The sequence below is a fragment of the Bactrocera latifrons genome, unplaced genomic scaffold (genome assembly GCF_001853355.1).
Source record: "Bactrocera latifrons isolate USDA-ARS-PBARC rearing strain unplaced genomic scaffold, ASM185335v1 scaffold_267, whole genome shotgun sequence".
In the NCBI taxonomy this organism is placed as follows: Eukaryota; Metazoa; Arthropoda; class Insecta; order Diptera; family Tephritidae; genus Bactrocera; species Bactrocera latifrons.
Window position 1 is genome coordinate 334841 of NW_017536263.1, and position 9710 is coordinate 344550.

Consider the following 9710-nt stretch of genomic DNA (forward strand, 5'->3'; position numbering starts at 1 on the left):
TACGCAAAATTAATAGGGTCATTGCTCTTATGTATGTATCAGCAGTTAGTAAAAAGCCACACAATTTGTTAAAATGTAGTTTGTTAAGTTGAATTCTTATTTACTTCGTTTCTTGCAGATGAACCACGGGACATGGATGTGTCTGAAAGTTTACTCTCATTCACTTTGGGCCAGCGTGGCTGCACGTTGCTAGTTTTCAAGGGATACAATTATGTACGAAATCGACGTAGCGGCTTGAAGACTTATTGGATATGCGCGAAAAAGGTAAGTGTGAATATATTTTCGTCATACCTCAACATATTGAAAAGTGTGTTTTATTTATTATGTTTATAGGGTAGCACTAAGTGCAATGCACGCGTGGTTACTGATGTTATTGATGGTGTACAAAAAATCGTGTTGGAGTCTTGCCGTCATAATCACGCACAAAAAGTAGCTCGTAAAAAGCGCAAAACATCGATAGAGCAATCAGCGTGCACAATTTTAAGTATTGCAGACTCAAACAAATATGTTCAAGAACATATGAAGAACGAAATGTCGTGCGTTGCGCAAAATGCAGCTTTTTCATAAAGACATTTCCTTTGGTTGTGAATCCAATGCATGTTAAATTGCAAAACCAAAATACTTATTGAAAATACACTTTCAAGCACATACAAACAAAACTAAACATCTAATGTTATATTTCTGCTAAGCCGTTGCGATTAACGCTTCTCAAAATTGAGTTTGGGATATTGTTATAGGATGTTTCTAATCTCATTTACTCATCGCATAAGCATAAAGGTTTAATGATATTAATTTGTATTTTGCAGAAATCGCTACTTTCAGTACCGGCCAACGCGGTTGTACAGTACTCGTTTATGGAAATCAAAAGTTTGTGAAGAATCGCAAATCAAGCACGCGCACCTACTGGATCTGCTCGAAAAAGGCAATTTATTCTTAATATCCTCACTTACCTTAAATTCTCTCTTTTGCGAACAATTTGTGATTATTTGGTAAGTTTGCATTTTTGTTTCTCCACAGGACATTACTTGGTGTCGGGCGCGAGTGGTGACAGCGCGTGATAAACAGGGCACTGAACGCATACTTCATCGCACTTTCGAGCATAACCACACACGAAAATATCCGCGTAATCAGGCTGGATTGCAGCGCACTGAACTTTTTCTAAAAGATTTAATGTCGTTGCGCAGTTAGAGGTGGTGTTGCCAAATAAAATGTTTTAGTCGATCATTAACAAAAAAACAAATGAATTTTTTAATGCGTTTAGAATGTTGTATAAGTAATTACATTTATGACTGTAAAAATTATAGATTAAGATCGTTCAGTTCGTATATTTATTATAACTAGTAAATGAAGTTATTTGTGTTCCTGTTCTATAACTGTCACTGTCACTGTCTCTTTTTTTTGTCTTTGTTGTTAATTTCAGATTCAATGAGAACCTTTCAGTATAGCATAACGAATTGTAAATTTGAGATGCCCTGCGGCGATGAAAGTTTCTTGCCCATATTGACGACCTTGCACGATTCCAAAAACATTAGCGCCGAAGGCAAAGCGCTTAAAGTTAAAACTGGCTTGTCTAAGCGTAAACCGTTGTTTCTGGAAAATCGTACCTTGGATGACTGGGGGGCTATCAAATATAGCACCACATCGAGAGGCAACAAGCTGCTATCATATGAAGGTCATCGTTTCATCAAAAACAACATCTATGGCATGAAAGTGTATTGGAAGTGCACAAAGTGGCATAGCAATTGTAAGGCACGAGCAATCACTAGTTTTGCGGCACCAACACGTTGCGTTATAAAGGGCGTACATAACCATTCGATTGTGAAGGAGGAATAATTTTATACTAGACACTACTGCCAACTTAATAATGGCAAGGGAAATTCACCTGGAATATGCAATAAAAACGTAGACGTTTTAGTTAGCTAAGTTCTAAATACATACATAATTATATATTATATGTATGTTGAGTAACCGCTTCGAAAATTATCGCCATTTACTTCGATAATTTTTTATAATACAGTTTAAATATTTAGGAAAAAGACTATGGTCAAAAATGCGCCTGTACTACAACATTATTTTTTATTATATATAACTACAATAAACATCTTGTTTGTAGCAAAGGTTTTTGATTTATGTATTTCAGGAAATAATCGAATGTACTAACCACAAACTTTAGTTCGCTAAAAATTAAGTATGTATATTTTTATTATTTTTTTTTGTAAGCTTGCCGTAGCTTATATTTGCAATATTTAAGTGGAAACTATAATTACATTAGCCATATTTGACTGTAGAGCGAATACTGTGAGTTCAACTTTAATTTGGTTAAATTTTCCATGAATTTTACTTCTAACTAGCTTTAGTGCACTACATAATTTGTAGTGTATTTTTATTTTGTATAAATTTATTTATTTATAGTTGCTTATACATAAACTAATTTATTGTACTAACCGTGTGTAATTTCTTTTTACAGGTTTTCAAATCGATTTTATTGATTCGAAAAAAAATGGTGGAAAATTATTGGTTATAAATGGATTTCGCTTCTTTCGTAACAAGAAACGTGGCTCCCGCCAGTATTGGAAGTGCAGTAATTACTACAAAGAGAAGTGTCCCGCCATTGCGATATACGATGAGACAACGTTAAATTTACGTTTATGCCATCAGCATAAACATGTAACCAGCAATGATATTGAAATTAAACCTTTTCTACCCAAAGATTGTGCACTACTCGATGAGGGTCATATTGACTCATTGCACGACGACATAGACGATCTTAAGGCTTAGAAGATATTGAAATCCGCATAATGAAATCTGAGCCAAAAATATGGTGATTGTTTATGTTGTATTTTCTAGTATACAAATCTGAAGTGCAGTGCAGAAGTATCGCCATACCAAAAATGAATGGAGAAATGAATTCTTGTAAAAATAATTTTTAATTACATATAGCTAAACTAATATTAATTTAGTAGTATGAATAAGTTATTGTATGCGCCGTGTCTTATAAGCCCAAATTCGATTTTCAAAAAGCAAATTTGTGAAATTTTTCTTGAAAGTCTGTTTTTGTACGATAGGATGCGCGTTGTTGTTGTTAAAGCAAATTTTTCTTTAAAAGTACGTATGAAAATCAAAAAAAAAAAGAAACATAATAATAAATAGTAATAATATAAAAACTGTCCATCGAAGTTGTAAAGCATGATGGTCTATTTCATAAATTTTGTGTGAAACTTCTTTTTAAAAATTTGTGCAGTAACTTTAACTAAGAAAACTAAAGTTAACACTTACTTTTCATAAATAAATCTCTTTTCTTTTACTAACTCGCTTTCAACACATCTAAGGATGCCAATTCAACGCAACACAACCAAAGATACAATTTTCCGTCTCGAAACGTGGTGGCCAGTTGCTTTGGTTGGATGGACTCAAATATTTTCGCAATAATGAGAACCGTACGAATTTATTCTGGCGCTGCCACTGGTACTACAGGTAAGTGCAACATCTACAGAGCCCCTTCCAGTTTTCTCTGCATTAATAATTTCAACTTTGTTTTATATATATTTTTTTTAACTGYAGGCGTATTCGTTGTCCCGTATTGATTTGCATGAATAAATATGATAGCAGTGATTTTCGCCAAATTCATAAACATCGTCATGTGAAGTCAAGCAAAAGGCAACAAGGCACCAATGTCGCTCCACTGGCAATTGCAAACGCACTTCCACCTCATTTGGCGGCAATAAATATTCAAACCGTGGCTGATGTGGAAATTGATAATGAGCAAGAAATGTTCACAATTTAAACTCTACAAATTATAACTGTGTATTATTTAAGTTTATGTAAAACAAAAAAAAAAAAACAAAAAAGAAAAAAATGAAAACAAGTTCCATATTGTAGCACTTGTGGTATTAATAAACAATTAGGCATTTGAAAATATTCGTTTGCTAACACTTGGAGTGTATTAAAAAGTAAACTAAGCACTATTTAAATATAATCACTAACACATTTTATCCTTTTCTCTATATATTTTCATACGCCAACAACCAAACGTGATGCGTTGCAGTTGTTCTTGCAAATGATGTGGTGCCAAACCCGGAGGATGTGCTAGTCTTTTTCACACAATCGTTGCGCGGTAGACCCGCTATAATGGCCAACGGCGTACGTTTTCTAATAATGAGTGAAAATAAGAAAAAAATACTATGGCGCTGTAGTTCGATGGCAACCAAAAAGATTAAGTGTCCAGCACGGATCACAATGATAAAAGGCAGTCCACCAAAGTTTATCATCAACAAAGCGGAACATATTCATGCAGAGCTAAAGCGCAACAAATATGGATCGAGCAAACAAGCACAGCACCAACAACATCATCACCACCACCAACAACAGCAACAGTACGATCAACATCAACAGGAACTGAACCAACAGTGCTACAGTGTGACAGCTATGAAAGGCGATGAGGAGCACGAAGTGGAAGTTGATGGAAATGTTAAAATTGAAATTCTAACACAAAGTATCGGTAGCGCCACCCTGCAACATCAGTAGAATGCTTAACAGCAATAACAACAAAAAAGTTAACATGTTGATGTTTAGTTCAATGAACAATAATTCTGTTTTATTGATATTATATACATATATATTTGTACTATGCTATAGAATAGAATAGAAATGAGAATTATGTAAATAGAGGCGTTTGATGCTTGATCATGCACGTTTTTGTGATACAAATTTCATGAAAATGGTGAGCGTTTAATTTTTTTACCTGCAGTTTTTAACATAAGCATATATGCATACAATTTTTATGTAAGGAACTATAATGATTGCTTTTAATTTCATTTGCAGGCGCCACATCGTTTGAGGGTTCCATAAATAATGCTAAAATTATGCATCGGGCTACACTAGATGTGGATGATGCTTCAGACATCCATTATATTTCTAGCCAAAAAGGACGTACATTATTAGTACATAGAGGATTTCATTATGTGCATGAAAAGCGAATACGGAATAAGGTATATTGGAGGTGTACGCAATATACAACGCGACGAAAATGTCACGGTCGTGTACACACTGAAAATGGGCGCATTGTACATACAAGTTTTCACAATCATAATGCGAATACATTAATGGAGAGAAAATCACATATCCGTAGTAATAACTAAACTGATACTCAAAGGCACCAATGTAAAACTAGTCTAGGCCTTTATAGCTTGGATGCAGAGTGGGTCGTAACACTTATAACTGATAGTTGTGTTACGGAGAATTTGAATTATTTGTATTGTATACAAAGCAGCAAATATCTATTTTTAGTATGTATTTATTCTAGATATTTGTAAATCTTAAAGCTTCTGCAAAAAAGTGAGAATAGTGCAAATTTATTATATAACAAAATAGTAATAATATAATATATACAATATATGTATATAATATGTTTTGTGCCTAAATTAAAATATAATATGTATATATTTTTAATGATAATTTCGAATTACGAATCAGTGAAGGGATTTCAGTTTATTTGTTGTAAAATATTAAAGTGATTATATTTCATATCGTTATGGTATTATTTGCTGTGTATATAATAATATAAAATATATAAATTTCTCGAAGGGCTAATATATATATATATATGTACAGGACACAGAATTTTTCGCCTTGCAAAATCAATTTTCCTGAATACTCCAGGTACTTATTTTAAAAATATGCTACACAAACAACTATTTATTAATTTACTAAATGATTTTTATTTTCAATTACAGATTCCCAATTACAAAAAAACTCATGATAACAATGTTCGTAAAAATAATAATTTATAGAAAATATGATGTCGAAGTAAGAGGGTGATGCTACAGGGAATGTAGTATAAGTCTAACAAAACGATGCAAAATATTTGTCTTCTTTGTTATTGACATGTAAACAAAACCTCGGAACGCGTGTGCTAATTTGAAGGAAAAATTGCTGTATTAACTACTACAAAAAAAAAAAAAAAAAAAAAATTCTCGATGTTTGAATGTAAAAAAGAAGGCGAAGAAATGGGTTCGAGTGGTACATAAGTGCAACGATATTTGTGGGGTTGTGTTGTGGGAAAATGGCATTAACTGCAATAATATGTTTATCATCGCAAAATTGTCCAACAATAGATATAAATTGAATAGTACTCATAAATCAAAAGCTATATAAACAAACAATAAATACAAACATTTAAAGTGTAAAATATCGAGGACTGGATACAAGTACAGTTTACAGTTCAATTTATGATACTATTGTATTCTGATTATAGCGAAATCGGTTTAAGGGATATATTGTTTGATTTTCAAAAAATGTAACTGAATTAATGGCAAAATAAAATACATATGTTACATAAATACATCTACGGTATATTTACAACAATTGAGAAAGAAATGAATTATCCTGATTACTACTTCATTACAAGAAACTTTGAATAAAGTTTTATGCAGCATAACATTTAACCAATGAAAATTTTTTTTAACTTTATTTCTACTCATACTGTATATAGWATAAATATCATTCCCATATACTAATTGAGTTTTTATCTTTACAGGCAAAAAATCCAAGACATTGCCGCTCTCTGCGCTAGCATCATTTGGAAATACCAAGAAGAAGCGTAAGAAGTTGATTATTAACTCATTCGAATTTGTTATCGATCGAATGCTGAAGCAGAGTACCAATTGGCGTTGTGCCCGGTATAAAAGTGCTAAATGCAAGGCACGAGCAACAACACGAGTTGTTAACGGTGTAGAACGTTACGTCTTAAGAAATGGCGAACATTCGCACGAGTAAATCGATGTTTGATAACTAAATGGTTTTTCTCCGAAAAGGATATTAAAGGACATTGTATATTCACAGAGAGAATAATCCTAATTAATCCATAAGATTTTCGTATATATAATAATAATGCATATGGCTTATAACAATACATAATTATCAAGATTTTTTGCTTACTTACATTTATAGTTTTACGGCTTAAAACATAATCTAAATATGAATAAATTCCTTGTTAATGCAGTGTAAGAAATTTGGTGTATTTGCTGGTATGTACCATCTATATTTAATTAATTTGTTACTATCATTACCCAAATAAATTTGAACACAACACGTTCTGTTTTTTTTGTCATTTTGAAGTTTTTAGTTCAACAGTGTGTGGATTACAGTTATAAAACGTTGTTTAATGGAAGAAAATAATACAAAATTTCAATATTTCGTATTGAGTGTTATTACTACGTACGCATTAATTGGTGAGTTGATGTTAAAAATGGTGTATAAAATAATAAACTGCTTCGGTGAAATATTTTGTAATGAGTTTTCTTTATTGTGACAAAATTTTAATAAATAAAAGCCTAAAATAATATTAATTTGAATACTCGATGATGCTTATAAAAATAATACTTGCTGTAAGATTGTATTGCGCATAATTAAAATGTTATGTGCTATTTTTATTATAACTTATTTATTTAATAAATTGCTACATATACTATATACACATATTTATAAATAATTAAATAGTAATTAAACATAGAAACTTGCTGACTTTTGACTACTTTTATTATTAACTGTAACGCTTTAAGCTTTCTAATCTTTAGTAATATGATAATTCAGAGTCGTTTAARGATTTTATGAAGCTTATATTGACCCATGCTTTCCTATTGTTTACTTCTATTTCCAGCTTTGGAGACTTTAGCCAAGAAATGCGGCTTAATGATTACACAAGGCAAAAAAGGAAAACCGAAATTGTTATTCGCCGGCTTTGCATACTTCAGAAATAACAGTAAGGGCCCCAAAACTTACTGGCTGTGCGCAAAAAATCGCGACAATCGCTGCCGTGCGCGCATCATCACTTGCGCTAAGACTGGCGCTTTGCTAATTAAAAATCAAAACCACAACCATCCACCACCACCGTCACCACCGGCAAATAATCGCAAAGATTTCAAAAAAGAACTGTAATAACATTAATACAAAAGTGTGGAAGCATATGACGACGGAATAGTAAAAGATATATACAATGAAAAAAAAAAATTAATAAAGTGTATTGCTTCTTTTTCAGTGCTAAAATAAGTAAACTTGTTTCACTATACATTTATATTTATTTAAAAACTTTAAACAATTAACATTAATTCATTTGCCCCTCTCTTATATACATACTTAATCATTTTAATTGGATTTTTAGTTGTTTTAATTACAGAGGGCTCTGATATTTGTGCCATACAATCTATTCGTTATGTTTTGGGGCAGCGTGGCGCTCGCAAGATGATCTGTGATGGTTATTCCTATATATGCGCTAAAAAGGTGAAATCACGTAAATATTGGATATGTGCAAAGCAGCGCAGTCGCAATTGTAAAGCCCGTCTTATAACCGATGTCAATGAGGAGGAGTTTTCGGTGCGGAATGTCGAACATAATCATCCGCCGGAAAGAGTTTTTAGTGGATTGAGCTCGAATCATAACGAAGCCGAAATCACGAATTGATTTTTGGTGTTCAATATCATAAAGTTGCTATTTCGAAAACTACCTCAAATATTTGTGTATATGTGGTATGTTTGCATTTTATTTCAAAAATTTGTTTCTATGTGTTAAAGATCCTGTTGTTCGTTCGTTCATATGTGCATACAAATCGATAATAGTGGTCCATATTCAAAACCTAGCATTTACACAAACTATAAATATTTAAGATATCCATTTAAAGCTAAATATTTACAATAACAGAGATAGTTAGGCATTGACTACAGAAAAGTGATCGCTATAAGATAAACAAGTTTTTTTATTTTTTTTTTAAAGCCTTAATAGCATAAAGGAATTTAAGAAATAACGTTGATRAAAAAAATAAATATCAAATTTCGAAATTACATATGTATGTATGTAGAACTGTTAAAATTAGAAAGGGTATTTTAATTAAAGTAGGGGTGAGATTTTAACATTTATATACCTGTGCAAAAAGTTATGTAACTGTTGTTTTTATTACCGTAAACTAAAAACTGTAATTTGATGCAAATGCTTGCGGTGGTGAGGAGTATAAGTAGTTTGAAAATCTTTAAGAGGCAGATGTGGACCCATCCCTTAATAAGTTTAATGTACATATCTCCCAAACCACTTAAACTAAAAAACCCAAGCAACAAGAAGTCTAGTCGTCGACGACGTCATCTAACGGAAGGCCCAAGAAACCTGCTGTTTCCACGGGGAGACCCATTGCTCGCAGGACATATATTGGATATGTCGGTGTCTATTCTGGATAAGTAGGAATTTAACCTGCTACAGTACCCAGAACGAAGCTGCGYAAGGGTCACTCTCATTTCTCGTGCGAACTATTAATCGATACCGATCGAATATCGGTTAATCTGTAAATAAGTTGCAAGAGTATGAAATTTTCGGTTGCACCCGAACTTATCCCCTACCTGCATAATATTTTTAGCATATTCTGTCGAAATTTAACTCCTCAACTCACGTTTTCGATTCAAGTGCCTTTCATAAGTGATCGTTTGGAATTTTTGAGAATTTACCAGGAAACGACGGGGAGTTATTTTCCAATTAAAAAATAAAAAATTTACTTAATATATGTATTACCAGATTTTTTGACAATAAATCGCGTTTTCCCCTTTAAAATGTTCTAAAAATTAAAAAAATATTCAAAAGTATAGTCGTTACCTATCGAAAACTATTATCTGGTAATAATCYTTGATTTTGGATTATCCAGCATCAATTTATATCCCCGTCTGACTTTTTCC

The 9710-nt window shown here is 32.3% G+C and overlaps 1 protein-coding gene across 11 annotated transcripts in view; it reads left to right on the top strand.

The window, feature by feature from the left end:
- LOC108969824 (modifier of mdg4-like) overlaps nucleotides 1-8836 on the top strand; it is a 32551-nt gene extending 23715 nt beyond the window's left edge. Inside the window, exons 5-7 of one of the 11 annotated variants that reach the window (XM_018934781.1) lie at nucleotides 807-922; nucleotides 1018-1190; nucleotides 1421-1512. In XM_018934781.1, coding sequence (XP_018790326.1) covers nucleotides 807-922; nucleotides 1018-1188 — 287 coding nt within the window. In that variant the 3' untranslated portion in view covers nucleotides 1189-1190; nucleotides 1421-1512. Of the gene's footprint in view, nucleotides 1-118; nucleotides 265-333; nucleotides 783-806; nucleotides 923-1017; nucleotides 1191-1420; nucleotides 2118-2467; nucleotides 3126-3329; nucleotides 3475-3561; nucleotides 4017-4045; nucleotides 4664-4821; nucleotides 5659-5732; nucleotides 6339-6535; nucleotides 7094-7657; nucleotides 7987-8158 lie in introns of those variants that run through there. The other 10 variants (XM_018934787.1, XR_001993429.1, XM_018934774.1 and 7 more) reach the window with 10 other exon arrangements.
- The last annotated feature ends 874 nt before the right edge of the window (nucleotides 8837-9710 follow it).